The sequence below is a fragment of the Seriola lalandi genome, unplaced genomic scaffold (assembly GCF_002814215.2).
Source record: "Seriola lalandi dorsalis isolate HSWRI2012SDOR001 ecotype SW California unplaced genomic scaffold, Sedor1 jcf7180002054901, whole genome shotgun sequence".
Classification (NCBI taxonomy): domain Eukaryota; kingdom Metazoa; phylum Chordata; class Actinopteri; order Carangiformes; family Carangidae; genus Seriola; species Seriola lalandi.
The window spans coordinates 5513925-5537555 of record NW_019525453.1 but is presented as its reverse complement, the minus strand read 5'-3'; the positions used below and the strand labels follow the sequence as shown (position 1 = coordinate 5537555).

General features: G+C 41.9%; 1 protein-coding gene across 1 annotated transcript; it reads right to left on the bottom strand.

Annotated features, from left to right (window-relative positions):
• fzd3a (frizzled class receptor 3a) lies at positions 1-22731 on the bottom strand. Its single transcript, XM_023430102.2, has 9 exons — positions 22628-22731; positions 20946-21552; positions 9948-10144; positions 7919-8381; positions 7518-7817; positions 7118-7369; positions 3779-3927; positions 2137-2394; positions 1-2054 (listed from the first exon to the last, which is right to left on the bottom strand). The coding sequence occupies exons 2-9, from the start codon at positions 21144-21146 to the stop codon at positions 1796-1798; spliced, it is 2079 nt and encodes a 692-aa protein (XP_023285870.1). The 5' UTR covers positions 21147-21552; positions 22628-22731; the 3' UTR covers positions 1-1795.
• Positions 22732-23631: the final 900 nt, after the last annotated feature.

Sequence of the window (23631 nt, the reverse complement as noted above, 5' to 3'; positions counted from 1 at the left end):
TTTGTAATAATTTGTACAGTTTTGCATGTTATAGATGTAATCATTTTTGTTTTCGGTTTGTTGTTTTACTTGGACTTGCTCCTTTTTGAACGGTTTGGGCGTTTTACTGAGGATAACCCACTACAGGTGATGTAGATTCTTTTTTGCACAAAAAAAAATATTTAAGGTGTAAGGTCAAAACAAAAAATAATGTATGGAACTGGCTGCCACACTTATGTGGAGAACTCATTATATTAACCTGACTCCGATGTATTTCAATAAAGCGGAGGGCTGTTACAAATACACACCCAGTTTGTGTCAGTGTGGTCATTTCTTCTGCCAGAAACATGCCTTTTGTCCGTTCTTTAAAAAAACTTTATTACAAATGAACAACAAAAGTTCAGTTTTTACATCTATACACAAGTTTTGCCACTAGAGGAAATGTTGTTCTAACATTTACAGTAACTATACAAGTAAGGACACATTTTAGCAGGATCACCTATTTAGAATTTGACTAATTTAAGGGCTCTATCTATTCAAACATTAGAGGTGTGTTCAGACAGAAACGAGTGAAATGGAGACGGAAGTTTGTCACAAGCAACGACCGGGTGTGTGTCTGTGTCTGTGTTCAGCTCAGACTGAACTCACTAAAAACTGTTCTCTCCATCCAGTCTCTCTCCTTCTCTTCACATTTATGTCATAGTTTCATAGAGGACCGGGATACACGCACAAGTTTTGGTTCAAGTCAAAACATTTTCAACTTGTGTCTTCACCTAAATTTGACACTGGGTGAATTTGCATCTGTCGTCCGTAAACAATCACACGTGTAAAATTCACCTCTGGTTCCGTCTGAACACACAGTCGTAAGGCAGGAGTTTGGATTCAGCTTTTTTCCTGTATTTCAGCCCTTTCATTCAAAATGGCAACCCACAGATTTCAGACATTTTTCCTCTTAACGTTACATACATTGTTCCATAGGTGCAATGAAGTACCTCAATATTAAAAACACTTTTTAAAATAAGAGAGAGATCCAGACATCACCATCAGACTAGCCATCATTAACTCGACTGAAATCATTTTGAAGTTTTTGGGATCAGCCAGTGGGTCAGGTAAAGCTGAGAGGAAATTTTAAGGCAAAAATCCACACTCAGTTGTTGGTTCCCTAAACGTCTAGCTAATGTGTTGCCTTTCATGTGGAGTTTCAATTCAGGTGTGAAAACATTTGCCTTTATAAATAGAAGTTTAGCAGGTTTAAGTTCCCAGAATTTTAGACATGAAACTGAAAAAATAATTGTGACGTCAGAAGCTGAAGAGGTGCAAAAAAGGTAAAAAGTAAAATCTAAAAAAAGGTAAATCTTTAAAAAAAATACCCTGCTTCCGCCTTCGTCAGTGCTAAAAGCACCGACTAGAAGAGAAGGCTCGTCATGTCCATTGTTCAAATCCTGTTCACAGTCCTTTATACAAACGAGTACAAGTAGAAACCATCCAGTGCAGTCTGTCAGTGTCACATTTTGTTCTTTACTGGCTCAGTTCATGTCCAGCACTGAAGCTTTGTCAGCATCAGTACCACAAATTCTCTTGTGGTTTTGTAAACTGGACACAAATCATCTGACCTTCAGTTTTTGGGATCAGCTGGAGGTTCAGGTAAAGCTGAGAGAACATGTTAAGGCATCAGTCCACGCTTCGTCCTCACTCTGGCTGATGTAGCCCTTGTCCAGCTAAACTTCATCTGGATCCTCGCACATTCTTCATCCTTCAAGAAAAGGACAGAAAGTCATCCTCTTCACGAGTCTCCAGGAGAGGAGGGGATCACAGTTCAGGCTGTCGCTGCGTCCTCCTCCAGGACTCTGTGGATCCCGTTTCCAGGGACACCGAGAACAGCTTGGGTGGCGCTGCTCAGGTCCCTGATGCTGCTGTGCCGCGACTGGCTCTCCAGACGCTGGGTGGAGCCGTGCCGTGATAGGCTGTCCAGGCGATTGGTGCTGCAGTGCCTGGACTGTGATTGGTCGTTGAGGCGAGGCATGCTGCCGTAGGGCAGTCGGTCATCTGTGGCGCGGAAACTGGAGGCTGTGTATCTGAGATGGAGAGGAACAACCATCAGCTTCAGGAGTGAGACTTTCTGTGGAGTTATTAAAACGTGTGAAGCTGAAATCTCACCTGCCGTCTCTGGAGCGGTGCAGGCTGCCGTGGTAACTACTCATCTTGGAGCGTGCACTGCGAACCGAGCCGGCCCGGCTGGTGCTACCGCTGGGTGGTTCATCCAGCATGGCCAGGTGGGTGGAGGAGGCGTGGGTGGAGGTCCCCTGGGTGGACGTGCCCCGCGACTTCCTCACGATGGGCGTGTTGGGGTCCCTGAACAGCAGCTGGGCGAAGTCGGGCTCCTGGAGCACCTGTCGGCTCTCGTTGACCATCCCACTGCAGCAGGGGAAGGAGGGGGTGGAGGAGGAGGAGAAGGGGAGTGTAGGGAGGGAGGGCAGGGAGAGACGCAGGAGGGTGGGGAGGGAGAGGGGGAAGGTAGTGGGGTGGTGGGCGTGGTAGAAGAGGATGGAGGAGTGTGTGGAGCAGGCAGTGGGAGAGGGGGTTAATGCTCTGAGTTTGGAGGGGAGGGGAGTGAGTGCAGAGAAGGGCCTGTGTTCACCAACAAGCCACACACATTTACACACACTTACACACACTTACACACACCAGAGTACCACTACACTCAGACCTCAGTCTAAATCAGAGTCCAGTCACAGACTCTGGGCTCAGATTCCTCTGTCCGGCTCAAACAGAGCCTTTATGGGGCCCTAAAAAAATTTTGATTTGGCCAAGACTTTGATATTTCAGTCATAGGTCATAGTACAGTAAGGCATAAAAATGACAAAAATCATCATTATAATAAGGCAAAAAACATCATATAGTATATTAAGTCAGTGGTGGTGTGTGTATGTGCTGGTCTGCCCTCCCCTTTTCTCATACAGGTATTCCAGCACAGCTGATCCTTGATCCCAATCAGGAGCTGGAGCATGAAGGTGGAGTGCAGAGGCTTGTCCAGCACCAGAGAGCCATTCGACAGCAGCTGAACTGTCTGTCATCTTGGAGAGCTAAATTAATCCAGTTTAGTGTTCATTTTGGTTCGTCTTTGTTTATAAGTTTTGTCACCCAGAGATTGTTCCGCTGTTGGTTTTCTGTTATACTTGATTAAAAATTCCTTATCATTTGCCAAATCTGTTTCCCTGTATCTGTTCTGTTTGGCCCAGTTTACTATTTCATTTGCTGTTATCTTTCCCCAACCCCTGGACTCACGGGGAGTGTAACAGTATAGTAAAATGTTAAACATGTTATTGTGTAGTCTCCTTCACTTGTATGTTAACATCAAGTTGTTAATGACAGAACAGTAGCTGTAACTACATACAATAATCTGTCTACATAATGCATTTATCATGTTATTGTCATTTTATGTTGCTGTAGGCTGTTTAAAACAGAAGTGTCATTCCCAGCAGTATCTGAGCCTGCAGCCTGCGCAGAGCTGGTACATAAGAATAAGCTCTGAGACTAAAAATCCACTGGACTTTTTTTTAAATCTAATTATCACCATAAAGAGATGAAACGCTTTGAATTCTGCTTGAGTTAAAAATACTGGGACAAAACTTATGTAACAAACCTTTTAAGGATGTTTTAAAGATAGTTTGTTACTAAAATATTTAGCGTCATATAATTAAACCAATTCCTATGAAGCTGAGTCAGGGGAGTGTGCAGCCGGACAAACCTGCAGTGTGATCATCCTGACAACTCAACACATCCTGTTTAGAGTACGTACTCTTTGCGTCTCTTGCCGTGGAAGAAGCTGGCCCACTCGAAGCAGGTCTTCTTACTGCCCACCCAGAACACTGAGGGGATTCCTACGATCAGCATCATCAGGTACTTGATGAGGAACAAGACCAGGTCAGGACGACTGGTGCTCTCCACCTACAGGACACACACACACACACACACACACACACACACACACACAGAAGATGTAGTTATTGGTTGTGTCGATTGGGACATCACTAAAACCAGAAACATCAGTGTGGGTAGGTTTGGTTGATGTGGGAGGAAGAGCTGGAGGTAGAGACAGAATAAGAGAGACTTTGCAGCTAATACACCCACATAAGCCCTGAAGGTGTGTGTGTGTGTGTGTGTGTGTGTGTGTGTGTGTGTGTGTGTGTGTGTGTGTGTGTGTGTGTTGTGTGTGACTTGCAGTGGTTGTCAATGACTTCTTCTTCTTCCTATTTCAAATTTCAGATCTTATATTTGCTAATGTCAAAGTAAGAGTATGCAGCATTATACACACATTACCACAGGTGCGTTACCGACCAAAACTAGATATAGAAATACAAACCAAACAGTGTGATAGCTGTACTGCAGTTCCTGTGTGTAAACATCAGCGCGTATGAACTACTAAAGGTTCCCGCCTGCTGACAGTGTGTTGATCCATTCCCAGCGTTAACTCTTCACACATCATCACTGACAACAGATGAGCCGCTGGAGGCATAAACAACGCAGCAGCCAACACAGTCATCCATCTCTGACTCGACTTGTAGCCTCTGTGTTACTGTTTATTTGTGTGAAAAATATCTTCCATCTCTGTCCTGCATTTCCTATCACTTCTCTCTCACGCAATCATTCAATCACTGCAGGGGAGGTTTCTGATGACTGATATTCATAAATATATATATTTGGTATTTTGTGCTGATATTAGTCAGGGTGTTCTCCCCAAAAAATACTGAATGTGATTTCATTCTATATACAGGCAATGTAAGACTAAGGTTAAGGCAAATTACAGTTAAAAATATCTTAAATACTTAATAGCTTAAAATATATTTTAAAGAATGCATAAATATGAATGAATATTGTTTCAAAACCATAATCATAAATTCAAACAGATTCAGATTTTTCAGTCACAGTCTCACTACACTGCTTCTCTCTGCCATAGCAACAACATTTCAGCTGGCATGCAGAGACCCAGTCTCCTACTCTCTCCCTCTCTCTCTCTCTCTCACACACACACACACACACACACACACACACACACACACACACACACACACACACACACACACACACACACACACACACACACACACACACACACACACACACACACGTTCACTCATGCAATCACACACAGATGTAGTCATGATGGCCTCATTATGAGTGGGCCAGGCAGAGAGCCCCAAGGCTCAGCCATCCACAGATACACTCATTATAGCATAGAGATAAGAGGCTGGATGACTGCAGCCAACGTCCTTATTACAGACTGTATGTCAGCGACCACATCGACGCAGCAGCTTCCAGCTGCAGGATCAGATTCACAGGCCCAAACAGTTGGATGTGGTTTATGCAGCTATGCCTAAAATTAGTTGTAGGAGTGAAAACACAGCCTTCTGGACCAATCTCATGAGGTTTGTGTCAGTCATCAACCTGTGTGTGTGTGTGTGTGTGTGTGTGTGTGTGTGTGTGTGTGTGTGTGTGTGTGTGTGTGTGTGTGTGGGGAAGGGTGCATCACTCAGGATCTGTTCATCAGAGGAGAGGTCTGAGCCTCAGGGATGGCTTTTAAGATAAATATAGTAAGGCACTTTGAGTCTAAGCTATCTATTGATGCATGTTATGGACTTTATGTGTGTGTGAATACAAATGTGAGCTTTCATGAACACAGTAAGGTTGGGGATGGGATGGGAAGCTGAATCTTGATGTGATTGTGCTCTCTAAAGTGCACTGCTGTATCATGTCTAGCAGAACAGAGCTCAGCTGTGCACAACATGCAGAGTGTGTTCAGATCTGCTGGAACTATGATGTGGGGCAGCTTGACCTTAACGACCCTGTCCTCTCCCCGTAGAAACACACTGGATTATTGCACTGCTCTTACACAATGCAGTGTTTACGTGACAGATTAAGAGCAGGACTCTGCAGCACAATGCATCTGATCTTAGTCCAGTGCTCTTGCGTTTCTTCCCACAGCTGCAGCTCTGTACTACACAACACAGGCAAATATCAGGTTGGTAACGACTGAGGTCATTTCTACAGGTAAAATTAGTTCAACTGTGTCTAGTGCTGCAAAGAAATGAAGATAAATCAATTAATCAGCCATTTCACAACTAGTTCAAACATTAACAGTTAAGTCAAAGTGCTGCAGTGGCAGAGATCCAGATTAAGTCAGAAAATACCAGAGGCAATTCAATAATGAACACTTCTGCTACAGAATACTGGACTTGTCAAAACAACACATAAACAGTCTGCATCACTGCACACCTACAACCCTCCTTTACTCTGCTCTACCACAATCAAGATCCACTTTGAACATGGAGGGGTAACAGCGGATGTGCAAAGGCAGCGGCTCACATGGGAGGTGATACCTGGCTGCAAGGAGCAGAGAACAACAGATAAAGAGAGCTGTTTGAATTATTAACAGCTCTATGAGATGAGCTGCAGCATGTGTACTGATGCTGGAGGCTACCGCAGCTCTGTGAAGCAACTCGGCTACTGAAGACAACGAGTGAGTGTGTGCGTGTGCGTGTGCTTGTGCTTGTGCGTGTACCATGGCTTATGTTGGAAAATGACTGTGTTTACATTCACACAGTATCTGGTCATATTTGGGACACACAGTCTCACTGAGTATCTGCTCTGTAATGTCTCTGTATGCAAACACATCTGGCAGTTATCAGCTCTCTCCAGCTGTTACCTCCTGCTCCGTTTTCTAGCTTCTTTGCAAACGTCCCAGTTGTACATTTAATGAAGAAGAACATCTGTGAAAACTTGAAAACTGTCAATGAATGAATGCTTCAGTATCTCAGCTACCATCAGTACCTGGTTTCTGAAATAAATAATCATTCATCTGGGTTTTCTGGATTATAGGATATTACTCTTACATACAGCATCATCAAGATTTAGCGTTGCAATAATTAAAAGCACAACAAGAGGGTAAGATATGATAACACCACCAGATGACGGAATATGCAGGCAGGCAAGCTTAGCCATTATCATCCTGTAACAATGAAACTATCAATATACTGTAGATGTTCAACTTAGAAGGAAAGCACTTTAAGGAATACCGCAACATGATTTATGTTAAAATACAATGCTCTGCTCCTTTAATAATATCAGTCAGATATATCACCTGGTAGGGGCAGGGGATGTGGTAGTCTCTACACCTCTCCTGCACCCAGGTCGTCTCCCAGATAGCTCTGTAGCTGTTCTCGTACAGGTAGCAGGCCAGAACGGTCAGCAGGGGGACCAGGTAGAGCACGGAGAACACACCGATACGAATCATGAACTTGACCAGTTTCTCCTGGTTCTCCTTCTCCAATGGGATTTCCATGCGGACTCTGTTTAATGCTGCTATGCCTGCCAGAAGCAACGCCACACCAACCTGCGATGACATGTGTGAGGGACGAGGTTAAACATCAGAACTGACAGTTTGTTTCTGTTAGTGAACATGTTATTATTCTGTTTATTCAGAAAGTAAAATGTAGAGAGGAAAGTGTGTCTATAGTTTACTCTATAATATTCTTTCTCACCACTACGTCCAGTCCCAGTGGGACCAGCAGGAACCAACGCAGTGCCGTCAAGTTGTAGAGTCCAACAAAGCAAACGCCACTGACACTGTCTCCCTCAATCTTGTTCATGGCGAGCAGAGTGACGGTGAGGACACCAGGGACGCCCCAAGCACAGGCATGGAAGAGGAGAGCCTTCTTCTCTATGGCCTCACTGCCCCACTTGGGAACAGCAGCCAGGAACCAGGTGATGGTCAGAATGACCCACCAGACGCTGCCAGCCATGGTGAAGAAATACAGCACCATGAAGAGGAGAGTGCAGGCCTGGGACAGACAAAAAACAAAACCAAGATGTAAGATTATCATCAGTGTGTAGGCAGTAGAAAACCAGACAAGAATACAAAGAACAGGACAGACTTTCTGACCTTATTATGGGAGCCTTGAGTCACCGTTGAAGCCCTAAACCTCCCAGGACTTGCTGCATTACAGGAAACTTTGTCCTCCAACAGAAACCCCAAGAAGAACACCAGGGACACCATCATGTAGCACACGGCGTAAAATATGATCGGGCGCTCTGGGTAGCGGAATCGTGACACGTCGATGAGAAAAGTCAGGAAGGTGAAAAGAGTGGCAGACAAGCAGACGATGGACACCACTCCAATGAAGTAGCGGGCGAACATCAGCTCCTCTCGTGTGAAATACATGTTAGGACAAGGGGGCGAACAGTCCCGAACCCCCATGAAAGAGTAGCCGAGCTCAGGGTCGATCTTGAGTTCACGAGGACACCAGAAGCCGTAGTCTCTCTGGACGGAGATGGGGGATTCGGTTGTGTCTGAGCTGGACAGGAGGTCTACAGGACGGGGGTAGGACTCATCACAGTCTGGGAACCTGGGAGGAGAGGAGGAGGATGATGATGATGATGATGATGTTGACCTCAGGGTAATTACAGCTGTTCAGCCTTTAACAACAGATTACACACACTGCCAGCATGATATTACTGCCAACGAGCTTCAAAAGTGATCTGTAGCTTTTTAGATTAATGAATCCATTTTGTACCTTCCAGGCACCTGGTGATTACATGTCACATCAGTGCAGAAGAAAGGAGGAGAAATTCAACTTGCAAAGACTTGAAACTTGTCTCAGACATATTACTCATTCTAATGAGCATTTACTTTTTTTGTATTCAAAGATACATTATCATTGAGTTGTCAAGAAACTGAATTCATGTTTTTTAAGTTGCCTTTTGGTATTTTTGTCATTATTAAAAACACACAAATAGTATAAAAAGCAGAAAGTAAATGAGAACAGAGAAATGGGGGATGACATGAAACTGTTGCCAGCCAGACTTGAACCAGCAATGTTGCACTTTTTTAACCTCACTTCTAAATGTGGTCTGAAATTTCATGATTATTGTTTTTTGTTGTTATTTATCTCTTTATTTATTTTTTATTAATTATTTCATTTATTTTTTTTTCATATCTTTTGTTCTATGTAACATTATTAGTCAGTTTTAATTTACAACCTTCTTGGTTTGTCATTTCAGGTTTAGTAATTGTTGGCTAATTGTTGTGTGGTCATAAAGTGTATGCATTTCTGTGTTATCAGTTGCCTGGGATTGAGTTAAGAGGAAAAACATCTTGTAAAATCTTTACCTGTTCTCTTTCTGTCTGGATATTTAATTTTTTTTTTTTTTTTTTTTTTTTAAAGACAAAAAAAACTTTACAAATCACATTTATTCACCGTTTGTCTTCCAGGTTTCATTTGTAACAACTCGTGCCTGGTATGTTGTTTTTGGTAAAATTGTTTTGAGTGATGAAATACTGTGTTGGACGTGTCTGTGCACTGTGATGTGTTTGATGTGCGGCTGACTGAATCAATTATCTGGCCACAAAACTAGTTTCCTCTCTGGGAAAAGAAAGTTCCAAATAAATGGACAGTGGAGTCCACAAGTCTGAGACCACTTTCCCATTATGGGAATGTGGTCTCAGACTTGTGGACTCCACTGTATTTAAGGCAGCCCCTGCTCCACTCTCCAGCTTCTGATTAGCACATAAACACAAAACACAGATCACTTCTCAGCTACAATCCAACAATATCATAAAAGTTAAAAGTTCCATTTGATTGATTAACTGGTTCTAACAAGTTATATGTCTACAAACAGATTTTTATTTAGAGGTTATACAGCACTTTATTGGTGTGACTCAACTCATTCTGATCAGATTAATGAGTTAGATTTTTTTCTCACCACCACATATGACCAATAGAAACATGGTATTCTTCTAAGCCTCTTCTGCTGTGTGGTCTCGAAAATCAATTTTTTTTTACTTGCTTGCTGATCTAATGCTGTATTATTACTCGTCCCAAAAAAGGAAAATCTTCTTAAATTACTAATGCAGCAGGGTTGTTCCTGCCAAAATAAATCCAGGGGAAAAGAATTATTACTGTTGTAACAACCTGTTGCAGTCCATCTCCTCCGGCCAGCTGACGCCAAACATGTCCATTAGTTTGTAGCAGTCGCTCTTAGCCTGCAGACAGAGGCGGCGACAGGGCAGAGTCATTCGCCCGTACTCTGTACACACCGGAGCGTAGAGCGCGCAAAGGAACATCCTGAGCTCCGGAGAGCACTGCAGGTTCACCATGGGATGGAACGGCTGCAGGCAGAGGCAGAGAGAAAGACACAGAGACACTATTTTAGTCTATGAACACATCAAACAGCAGCACAGAATTATGCATCTTTTTTTTATTTGAAACAGTTTTGGAAGAACACAGTGTTACTCCAGCCCAACACAATGTGAGCCAAAGAGGAGCTCAAAGGGATCAGTGGAGCATGTCGTCTGACAGTTTATGGAGATGAGTCCACAAAAACAACTCTGGCCCCTTTCCTAATAATCCCCTCCACCCCAATAATTTCAGATCCCCCTCCCTCCATCTCCGCTCTCTTCCTTCCCTCCAACCTCCACATAGGAGGAGCACTACAAGCTGGCCAACACACACACACACACACACACACACACACACACGCACACACACACACACACACACACACGGCTGCTTCTGCTGCTGACAGGGTCTTTGTGTTACAGGGAGGACCACGCTGTGACTGACTGACACACTGTAGTAACATGCATACACTCACACACACACACACACACACACACACACACACACACACATAAGCCAAAGTACCAACGGAAGTATATTATTTACATGCTAACACACCCACGCACCAGCACAATAATGGTCCCACACATATAAACTGAGCCAAGAGGCGGTGTGAGTGCAGGAAGCATCTATGGGGCACGTTGTTAATATGCAAATAGCTGAGGGAGAGTGGGAGTGTGTGTCTGTGTGTGTGGGAACGCATATATATAAATCCGTGTATCCAAGAGTGTATGGTTATATGTCTCTGTATGCATGAATGTGCATATACCTCTGCGTCAGTGTGTGAGTGTGTGTGTGTGTGTGTGTGTGTGTGTGTTACAGAAAGGCCTCCAGCCACACCCAAGTCAGTCAGACAAACGTTACCCGTCCTCCCCCAAAATTTAAAGACAGTGGTCTGTATGACAGACAGGGACAGGGAGGGGGAGGGGAAGGGAAGGGAAGGGAGGGGAGGGGAGGGGTGAGGGGTGAGAAGAGGACAGGCAGGGGCAATTTGTCTCTGTATTTGTTAGAGGGGTGGATATTAAAGAGGAAAGGTCAGTGTGGTTTAAAAATGTTCAACATTAACTTCTTCAGTGTAAAGTAAATGGAGAGAAGGACATTTACACTTTTAACTGATGTTTATTGGAGAAAGTATACTGGCGGAATCCCTAAATTCTGGCCCAATAAACTTAGTCCTCTGTATATATGTTTCATGACACTTAAAGAAAGCTTTTGTTGAACTAATGAGGCCATTTTGCCACATTCAAAAGCTGCTACACTGACAGAGTCAAAGGGGGAGCAGCTGGGCTTCACATTGTAGTTTATACAGAAACATATAAGGCTGAGTCTACACAGATCACTGAGTGTTTTTTCTTTCCTGCCCCAAATGTAAGCATGAAAAAATAAAACACATCTGAGTCACATCCCAAGAAATCTCAAGAAAAAAAAAAGAAACATGAAACGAAAATTGGAGCAGCCTTAAAAATGAAAATAAAAATGCAGCATCTGGCTAAGAATACAGAAATAAATTATTTTAGCGCTGATCTGATCTTCATTATTTGCTTCCTTAACTTTAATCAGATTTGAACAGACAATTGCAAGATGTCCCCACCATATGTCTACAACATCGGTACATATCCTTCTCCTGACAGCATGTTCGCTTGCCACCCACATGTGATGTCTTTATGTAAAAAGGATTATAATGGGTGTTAGGCTTGGCCCTCAAAGCACAAAGCACCCACATCCATGCAGCTTTTGTCATTGCCTTGTTCATATCACTTTTTTTCTGGCAGGAGGATGTTCAGCTGCCGTGGAAGAGACAGAAAGTGATCGTGACACAGACAGGAGGTGCTCAGACTGGTTAGTCACGTCCACTGTGAGGGATCAGGGATGGGTGGGTGTTGACAAGGATTTATGATTACACTTAGAAACCACCACAAGTATTCATATCGCTATCTAATGTGGAGGGGATCAATTTTGCTGACTTACACGCCTGTCATAACTGAGATTAATCAACTATTCGATCGTGTAATTTCTCTACAAATGGAGTCATCACGTTTCACTGGGCACCACTGTAAGATGACACAATGACATGAGCACGCTCTGAGCCACAATTATCTGTGAAGCATAAAAACAACTGCTATGAGAGTGATCCACCTTGAGCTGGGTCTATTACCGCAGATGGACACCATCAATCACACTGTACTGTTTAATGTCTTCCAACTGTATAGACAGCCTTCCCTGCAACAACACAGTCTGACCTTTGAGTGATTTTTCTTATCACTGGATTTCACATTTACCCCAAATGTCAAAATTTAAAAGGGGAAAAAGTAGCTATTTTTCTTTTTTACAATAACTCACAAAACAATTTTCCCTCTGTAGCTGCCAGTAGTGACTACCTCCAGTTTTATTAGGGTTGCTGGTAACAGATATTCTTTACATTGATCTTAAACATTCCAAAACCCGAAGCTGTTCAGTTTAATATAGAAAATAAAGGAAAGTGGCAAATATTCACATTTGAGGAGATGGAAACAGAGTTTTGGCTTTTCTGCTTAAAAAAATGACAAAAGATGAATCAATTATTATTTTTAAAAATCCTGATTAATTTTCTGTCAATCAACTAATCATAAAATAATCCATATAATGATCCATCAGTCATTTACCAAGATACCATGATGTAAAAGAATAGTTTACAAAACCCATACAAACTTCATGAAAGCATAGTGGTGCATAGTGGAACACAAAAAAAAACCTCCTAACAGCATAAGCAGAGTCACCACAGCCAAACAGACCAAGAACACACTTGAGCACTTACGCAAACTTCATTAACACAGACAGACACCGGTGGGATGCTGTGAATTCACACACTCTGCAGCACTTGATACAACTTTTATAAAGACACCATTCACAATAATGACACCTTTTTAAATAAAATACCTTCAGACTATCACATTACAGATACAGTCACGCAGAACAAGGTCAAAGAAACAGAGAGAAAGGAAACTGGAGTATGTTGTTAGACAGTCTCTGGAGAAGTAACACAAAAGCACACAATCCTGTAGTTCACTCCACCCTGCCAGCAGTGTGAAAAAGGTGCTACTGTACTGATCATCCTCGCTGTGACTCCGTTTGTGAACTGTTGCCAGCGTATATTCCTGTGACATCTATGACTTCATCTGTAGTGCTCTGTCAGCGTGGGTTAACCACTCAAACATGATCTAATGCAGCTAAAGTGAGCTTGCATCTTTGCTCTTCTACTCCGTTTTGATTCCCACAGGCTACTGATATGCTCCATAGAACACAATGTACTGCACTGTACTGGACTACAAACTGAGCTGCCACAGGAAATGGTTGAATAAATATATAGGCTACAAGAAGTGATTCTACTACGGGGGGAAAAAAAGCTCAGCTTCACTTCATATTCATGCCTCTTCCTATTCATCATACTTTCCATTTTTCTATTTATATACTCCTCCATTATCCATCCATCCTTCTCCCAACCCTCCTCCATCTCTTCAGTATCTCCATTCAGCCATTTTATGACAGTCAACCCATCATGGGAGCCAGTGTGGGCAGGACTGAACTAGTGCTGGATGGGTCATATGGCTGGTTGCTGCTTTACCCACAACGTCAGCAGCCCAAACAATTTCAAACACCAACATCTTGAGGCCCTGCGGAGGCTCTGCACTCTCTACAGGGACGCCATGTTAATGGCCACACTAGAAACAGCTGGTGAACCACTGGTCCGATGAATGGCCAGGGGTTTGTCATGGCGCTTTCCACTCCAGAGCCAGGCGTGTAAGGAGAATCAAGCGTGTAATACACAACTCTGTCGAATGGTGCGGGGCCTGGGGGGGGGGCGGTATGCTAATGTAATTTCAGCTTCGATCCTGCTGCTACAGTCATTACGTATTCATGGGAGTTTGTTAGGGGATTTTTGATCTCTGAAAATGTGGAATAATATGCCACTCTGGAAATAGCAGGCTCACACACAGTCTGACATGCCAGTTAGAGAAGCAGTGGATTCTGGGGCTGCAAAAGAAGGCCAACAAACATTCCACTCAGGGGGGTAAATGTAGCTGTAAGTGCTGGTTTGTTTTGCCATATAAGTCACTAAAAGATCAAAAATGTTGGTAATTTGATCAAGTTTGTTGAATATCCAACGATTTATGTTTTTTTCTATTTTAATTCTATTTCTATTTTTTCTCAGCAGACATTTTGCTTTGTCACAGCAGGAGAAGCACAGGTGTTACAAATGACATTAACAATGGCTCTGTTCTATTCAAGTGTCCCGGTAACTAATGACAGTGTGACAATGAGCCAACGCAATACTAGGATCCTGAAACTATCACCTGTGATTAAATGACAAAAAGCAGAGACTCAAAACCACTGTTTGGAGTTTAGTGAATAAACTAATTACTGAAATCTTTCACAAATGAGGAAATGAGGAAAAAAAAGTATGGAATATTATTTCAAGTGATTATACATGCAATTCAATGTGGTGAACGTACATTTGTGAATTTGCATATTTCTGCACATTTCTGTTAAGCAAAAACCTCTAATCTTTGAAGAACTAGGCCACAGCCATGACCTTAGTTTCACCTCCATGCAGTTTTAAGATTACCCAGCATCAAGACTGTCATGATATTAATTATTAATATGGCCCAGTCCTATGAAGTGCATCCAAATGTGGCTCTATGTACTTTCCTAACTCTAAAATAATTAGTTTTTAATAAAAGCTCTGAGTCCGCTGTTAAGATGCTGTGACTGATGAATCGCTGACAAAGAAGCCCACCATGGCCAACTGGTCTGTGTTGATCTGTTCTCTTATAAACACCTCCCAGTCACCTCACTTCCCATCATCCCCCTTTCCTCCCTCAGCCCCTTTCCCTCCTGCATTTACTCTCCCTCTCTCCCCCCTTTATCCTACTCTGCTGCCATTCCAATTCTCCAAATTTCCCAGCTCAGCGCCATGGCGACGAGTGATGCATCACCAGGGAGGAGGAGGAGGAGGAGGAAGAGGGAGGAGAGCAGGGTTCGAGGAGGTCAGGGTGCGGGGCGGAGGGGACCACCTCCCGGGAGGCAAGAAAGCCTCTGCTCCCTTTGTTAACAGCACAATTGGGACTGTTTCCTGGGCAACGGGTGAGCCCTGCGTAGGGGGAGGGGGAGGACAAAAGAGATGGGTGAGGGAGGGGGTTGAAAGGGTGGAGGAGAGAGAGAGAGAGAGAGAGAGGAGGGATGGGTCGACAGAGTCAGCCGTGTCATTCATCGCTAAGAAAGTGTTTGAAAAACCTTGTGCTCTGACAGTGTGTAATGTCCACACACATACACATACACACAAACACACACACACACACACACACACACACAGACAGACAGAGCAAGGTTGTTGTGGACCAGCGACTTGCTCTCTGGATGTGCTCCTCATTCACTCCTCAGCCAATAAACACGGTGTTGGACATTAAATAAAACAACAGGCTCTTTTATAGCCTGGGTCACGCTGGGTAGGATTTATCAGACCATGTTGTGTCTGCATGAGTGTGTGTGAGTGTGTGTGCTTAGCTGGGATACATCTTTACTAACCAACACAATAAGCAAGTTAAATGTTGCACTTTTTAGTTCACTGCAGCTAGTTTTAACAGACTTGCAGCACACAGCTTTATCAGGATTTTCGAGAAACACACACACACACACACACACACACACACACACACACACACACACACACACACACACACCTCTCCTTTACAAATCCATTCACACAGCATGGGTCTAGGATCTAGGTTATTCCAAACAGCAGATGTAACATGACACAGTTTATCTGTAAACCTGAGACTAGAGGTTGAGTTAACGACCTGAAAGAAGGAGGAAATGAGTGGAAGTGGGACTGAGCAGACTATTGATTAGTGTTTGTGTCACTGCACACCGTTCACACAAAACAAAGCGTGACAAATAACGTGATAAGCTGAAATCAAGATGAGCAAGAAACAGGCAGAGTAACCTAGTCATAATCTTTGATTCCCATAATAGTCACTAAGACCTCTCTCTGAATTTCCCCTGGACAACGTTCATGTGACTTTTTTTATCTTGCAGCCATTAAAAATGATTTGCTGCCTTGGCTCTGACTTCCTGTAAACACACCCTCTTATCAAATCTAATTGAATTTACATCTTCAGTTGGCATTGACCCGGTTTCTCCTATCTGTCCTTGAAGAAACAATCAAGCAATCCTTGCTCTCATTTCCTTTACCATGACAGTCACATGACTCTGACCTTTCTGAAAACCACCTCCATCAGCCAAGTCTTTCCTTTTTTTTTCCCTGCAAAACATCCGAGACGCATACCAAATGAAAAAAGGAGTCAATGTTCTGTTCCACATCTGGAATGTTTTGGCTATTGCAAGATATTTATAATGGTGTGTTTCGGTTCAATACTAAAGAAACAGTTTCTACACTCTGTAACAGTCATCTGCAATTATTACATTTACAATTAATATTTTTTTGCTGCAATGATTCTTTCAAAATGTATTTATTATTTAAATATTTAGTTCTTTGTAAATCCAGTAAATCTGTAAGGATAATGTGGTTTGCAGAACATTTCTCAATCACCAAAAATCTGTTATTACACAAACAGCGAACCTGAACCAGATGAAAAACAGTAATGTTAACATCAGTAGACAGTAGTTTTAGAAATATTAAGACGAATCCAAAGACGAGGACGCTGCCATACACTCATCCAGTAGCTACACTGTGCATCCATCTCTAAAGAAGGGGATTTTAGCCTTTTCTTTTTTTTCTTTTTATAATGCCAGTCAAATCTGCTACGCTCCCACTTATCTTATGAGTGTGGCACAGTATCATTGTGGCACAGAAATAGCCGATTCCCAGCCCCGGGGCCGCTGTCCCACTTCAGCTGTGAGGTCATTCTACGGTCAGCGATGACTGACTAAGCGAGGATGAGCACCGAAACAGAAAATCCTGTTTTTATAAATCACCTTGTTTGTGGTGTCTACTGCTCAGACAGCCACAGAAAATGTATCAGTGCAAAACCTAAAACAAAGCTGTTTTTTTTTTTTTTTATCCCTGTTAATGTGCACATTTCTGATTCACCAGTCATCTGTTACGGCACTAAGGCCAAACTTAGACAAAAAGATTACAAAGTTTACAATCACTAGACAGTAGGTTTAGAAGTTTTTATCTCAGAAGACAAAGAAAATGTGAAAGTTTACGACAATATGATATAAATTCTGTCCACTTTCCCCAAAAGAAAAAAAACCTTGAAAAAACCTTGAAAAGCAAGACATGAAGAAAGAAATCCAGAGAGACACCGCTTCAGGGGGGTTTAGACAAAAACTGCAAGAACGGCAGGCGTTGGTTCTCGTCCAACTCCCTGGTTCTCCACGGTGCAGGGCATTCATCATTATTATCATGGCTATTCAGCGGAGATAATTCCCTTTAAAATCAACTGTCAATTCTCATTTGGCTGCCCTCAACATCTTATAGGCTTTGAATTCTCCCATGAACTGGATCTAGGGCAAGTTATCTGGAAAACAAGAGCCAAACAGAGGCGCAGTCTGCGTTATTTGGAACCTATTTGGTGTCCATGTGTTTTCCAACGAGCATTTCTGAGCACTAAAAGAGACTTAATTGTGGATCCATGACCAATCAAAGTGAACACCGTCTAAAGCAGAAGTGCTTCTCTCTGTTCACTGCAACCCACACATTGTGATGAGGTGTGAAAAGCGAACCTGGCCTCAAAACAACACTGCACTGGGTTAATGACAGCTTGGTTGAAACCACATACACCAATTGGATCTGCATATTAATATCCATCAAAAATCACACTATGAGATCTTAAACAGACATGGCAGAGTGAGTAAACCCAGGCGATGAGAGGGAATATTTCAGCAGTGACAAAAAAGAACACAGTGCGAGTATGAGCAGACAGAAAGAAAGGAGAGGTGGAGGGTGTTTTCAAATGTGAGTGCAGCTGTGGTGTGGTGCGATTTTGATGTGATGCTGCATGCTCCCAGTCGGGCAGGGCATGTTCAGAGGTTACATAACCCTGGATTTTCGTGCCAAACAGCTCCTCCCATTCTCCATCTCTCTCTCACTCAATGTGTACTCAATGCTGAGCACTGCACAGTGGAGAAGGCACAGATGGTCGGCAGGGCTCCACACATCAACATCCTCGCTGTGCCATGGCAGGGCGGGGCGCGGTCAAAGGGTAAAAGTAATAGAGGGAACAGGAGCCAATGGGAGCCTGATGCTGAGGATGGATAAACGGAGATAAATATAGACGGAAGGATTGATATGCGCACACAGACAGGCAGATAGTTCAGCCAACAGAGCATTCAATCTAATGTTTTGGCGCAGTCTGGCCAGTAATTGCTCGATAGATTGAGCTTCCAGAGAGATCAGCCTACATAAAGGATGGGATTAACTTAACGAGGTGATGCATCTGCTCCATGATTGTGTTTAAATGCCTAACTCGACATTTCAGAGAGGATAAAACAGCTACAACAGTTAGACGCTGTGGCTGATAATCTATAGATTATCTAAGAAGTGGAAACAATAAAACATGGACTAAACACTGCAATCTGTGCTTTAATCCATCAGATGAAACAAACTGAAACAAAGTTTGGTATCCTCCCTCCCAGACTGAGTTGACAAACTGTTTCAAAGCCTGTTATGTAAAATGGGTTTGGTGCACAACAACTGATGCGTAGAGTCACTACACGTTGTGATAAATCGCTCTGCCCGTCAACACGCCAGATGTGCGGCCAGACACCGTTTTAGGACAACACGCCCTGTTAAATCAGAGGAGTTTAATAATGTACTGTTCTAGTGGCCCCCAGGGACAAATATTAAAACTTAATTTTCTGCTTAATGTTTTGGTAATACACTCCCAGTCCCCGGAGCTAGCAGAGCCAAATTAAAGTAGGCTAGCACTTTGATATTACCAACTCTCAGCACATACCCAGTTAGCCGTGGTGATAGCTATCTAGGCTGCTGATGACCATGGGGCAGGCAGCACAGCAGACACACTGAACCACTTATTCAACATGTGAGGAAGACTAATTACTTCACAATCACAATCACTAATCACATTCACAAACCCCTGTCTTGACCTGTGTAATATAAACAGCATATGAGTGTGTCTGCAGATGTCTATTTTACTTGTGTACAGCCACAACAACATTACAATAGAGAAAAGGAGTGAAGGGACCAGGGAAAAAACAAACAGTAAAGGTCAGACACAGAAAGGAGGTAGAAGGGAGAGGGAAAAAGAAAAGAAAAAGGTCAACTTAAAAAGAGAGAGAGAGAGACAGAGAGAGAGAGAGAGAGAGAGAGAGAGAGAAGTGGAAGAGAAGATAATACATCATTTTAAAAAGGAAAAATCTAGTTTATTTCAACCTGCCATACTTCCAATACATGTGGCTCTTGTGGCTCTATTGCTATGACAGACTTGCACAGAACAACATATATCTGGGCTGCGTGAGCATCCTACATCTTAACAAATAAACATGTTTTTTACATGAATTGTTTCAAATGCTTGTCTCAGTCTGATTGAAGGTAACACACTAAGTACCTGTCTGGAATGGCCATTATCACTAACTGTACTGAGATTTGCAATTGCAAACGTTGTAGACTGACTGACACCTTTGAATAAAATTTGAATGACTTTTAAAAACAATGGTGATATTTATATTTTACATATGAACTAAGATATGATTTATTGTAGTTAAAACTACTACTTTGTTCAGGTGCAAGTAACACAGTTCCATCAATTTAAGCGGTAGTAGGCTAAAATGAATATACACCAGATATTTGTACATATCAAATATCTGTTAGTCATGTTCAATTCAAGGTTCCTGATTTGGCATTTTTACTTGAAAAGCCATTTATGGATTATCAAAATTGTTGCAAATTCATTTTTTGTCTATTAACTAAAAGACATAATTGTTTCAACTCTAGAAGAGCCAGAAGCTCAGAGAAGGTCAGCAACAGGGACAAAGTGGAGAGAGAACTGGAGAGAACAATTCATGAGAAAAGGTAACAGAGGAAAAAATATACGGTATTTCACATATAAACCTTATTATCCCAATTTGTTTTTCAGGTTTTTGGAGGAATTACAACAGCTTTTGAATAACACACTACAATTTTGGTCCTGGTAGGCAATAATATGAAAACCGCACAAAATAGAAAGGAAGAGGCGATGTAATAGATATTAAAAAAAAATTAAATAGCTCAAATTTTATTAAAAGGAATTTAACAAATTACCTTAGACAGTAGAAGCCCATTTAATATGGGTCATTACCCATTTGTGGCCTCAATGCAAAGAATAGTAGAAGAGGTAACAAATAATACATACAAATAGGTTAAAATCCTTTTTTTTTTTTTTAGTTAGTTTTAGTAAGTGTTCACTAGGTCCATCACTAGGTCAAAACCCTTGCAAATATATTTTATATTTTATTTTCCTTTCAATAAATTGTAAATTTTAAATCAAACCGTTTTTTTGTATATTAGTATAATAAAATTGCAATGTATCTGCTGAATAGGTGGGGTGGATCACAAAGCTGCTAATACACCTCAAACAAATTCATGTGCCCATGTTTCCCTGTGGTCTAATCATTTTTCAAAAGGTTTTCAAACCCTTAAGTGTCTATAACAGATTTCTCTTCCTTAAAATTCAGTACTGATTATCAGCACAAATTATCAGCAAATATCTGCACTGCCCCTCACAATCTGACAAATAACCTGATGTCTGAATAAAGCTTGTTACATATGCACATGTCAGCAGTGTACTGTACCTCCATGGCGAGAGCTGCGGTTTGCTGGTCGTAATGGTTCAGTATGTTGGGCATGAAGGTGGAGTTGTAGGGCAGCCCCTGACACATGCGCAGGGTGATGGGCTCACAGGTGAACAGGCTGTGGCTCCCTGCCGCCGCATCCATGGGGATGGCAACACACACGGTCAGCATGGACACCGACAGCACCCACAGGAGATCCATGACTGATCCGTGCAGAAGGGGAGAAGAATGATCCAGGGGACGGCTGGTTAGGACGATGGGGTGAGCCCCGTTAGCATCTGGCTCATTCACCAGGAAGAGTAAATCACAAGGCTTAAGGACCGTCTAGTAGTCTCTTCCTCCTCTTCAGATCACAGAGAGGTAGTCTGGATTGGGCAGCACAATCCATCACGGCCATGATTGAAGCTGGCTGCATCCATCACTGTGGCGATTCCGGCAGGAGTGTGTCATAAAACCTCCATCACCTGAGAGATGCTGTGGTCCTTTAAGATGCCTCACTGTGACCAAATGGCTCACACTCCTCCCTCTCCTGCCTCCAAGGACAGCGATGATGTTTCCGAGAAATATTGATGACAACCACTGATTGAAATGATGTTCAGTCTAAAACCTGAAAAATAAAACCGCAAAAATTTAAAATATATACATTTCTTCAAATGCTATAAGCTCAAAATTAGTAGTTTTTGCTATATCTGTAATATATTTTTCAAAAAGGCAAACCAAAAATTAGCTTCGTTTTACAGGAAAATTTGACAAATTACAGGCTGCATTGGGAAAACACAAAAGACTGTTTCAAGAGGGTTGGTAATTGTTTTTTAGGTCACTAACTGTGGGTTGGGTTATGTGGATGAATTAGCAACATTAATTAACAGCAATATATCACAGTCAGAGCTAAAATAAAAATGACAGAAAAAATGATCAAGTACAGTGGAAAGATTCAAATCATTACCATATTTAAACATATATTTTCAGCTTTTTGTTGCAGCTTGTTGAAGAGACTTGTTTCAATTTGTGTTATTATTTCTGTTATTGTTGTAACTGTAGTAGGACTGTAGTAGTGTAATCTGTAGAGTAACTACAGTTGAGAAACAGGTTTTTTAAATTTATCATTATTCATATCATTTACATGCCAGTACACACCCATAACAACCCAATACATTTCAATGCAGTGACACGCAGAACATCAACATATAATACTTTCTTGTACACTTGTGTGTAGTTAACACAAATGTCAAACAAGCCCAGGTGTATTTTTAAGGTTGTTCATTCTTAAGGCGATATAAGTGCGTCAGTTAGCCTACCTGTGCGCCACTACTAACGGGCTCCTCCTATAGCTCCTAGCTGGGCATTCATAAATTAATTGCTCCTCATAAATGAGAGTGTATCTAACTAACGTTACCGGGAGGCTCGTCACGGTCTTTAGTGTGTCTCTGTCCACTGTAACTGACTCACAGTAGAAAAAATGTTGGGTTAAAGCGATAGAAATGTCAAGCAACGCAGCGTAGACAAAAGATGACGGTTACTTCATCCTAACTGATACTAACCGTGGCATATGTAACGTAGCCTCCTGTGTACCGGTGTTACAGCTCACCGCACACAGCCGGGCGGCAACGGAGCTGCTTTTTCGTTAGAAACGCACCGGTTATAAACGTAGGAAAAACTGGTTAAATTAACGGCAACTTTACCTGACTGTTGTGCCGAAAATTCACGTGTAGCAACGGGGTCTCCGCCGGTCTTCTACTTGGTAACAATGAGTGAATGTCCCTCTACCAGTACCCTCCTCTCCTCTCCCCCTGTCCTCCTCCCCTGTCCTCCTCCCCCTTTCTCCCTCCTCTCTGTCCAACGTCAAGCCAGTGAGATTCTAAAAATGGCTTCCAATCAAAACTGTCAAATTAAAAGCCTCTTCAACAAAATGAAACTTCTCAGTCCATGCTTAAAATATGCAGGGATATAAAGAACATCAAATTTTATCGAGAAAAATATTAAAGAAACAAACGAAACGAACCCCAGCACAAAAAGCATTACTGTGTTTTACAGTTACTGTGTCACATACAAATGAAGTGAGGTAGTTTTATTTTGTTCTGTATTCCCACCTTTCTCACAGAAATTAAGGTCAGGATTTATTTATATTTATTTATTTTCAACCAACAATTTTAGAATTGTGAATATATATTAAAAAAATGGTAGCAGTTGTGGAAAGTAACTTATTTATGCTACTTTATATATCTACTCCACTAAACTTAAGAAGAAAATATTTTACTTTTCATTCCTTTATATTCATTCATCACTTATAGTTAGTAGTTCTTTTTACGGATCAACTTTATTAAGTAAAAACATTTGATCACCTTACAGTGCATTATATAGATAAACTGTCTACCAGTATAAAATGTTGTTTAAAATTTACTCCACATCAACCAGCTACAACAATAGAATAATACTTATGTTATACTTAATGATGCATGGGTATTAACAATCTTATAATATAATATACAATAATATATCTTTCACAGGAGCCAATTTTCTACAAAACCAGTACATTTACTTTGGTACATTTTGCAGATGCATGTGTTGTATTTTTGTGACATTCAGAATACTTCCAGTGATAGGTTTGAAATATAGTAGCTAAACATTAAATAGAATGGCAACTATGTGAAATGTTATATGATATATGATGGTATTCAGCAAAAAC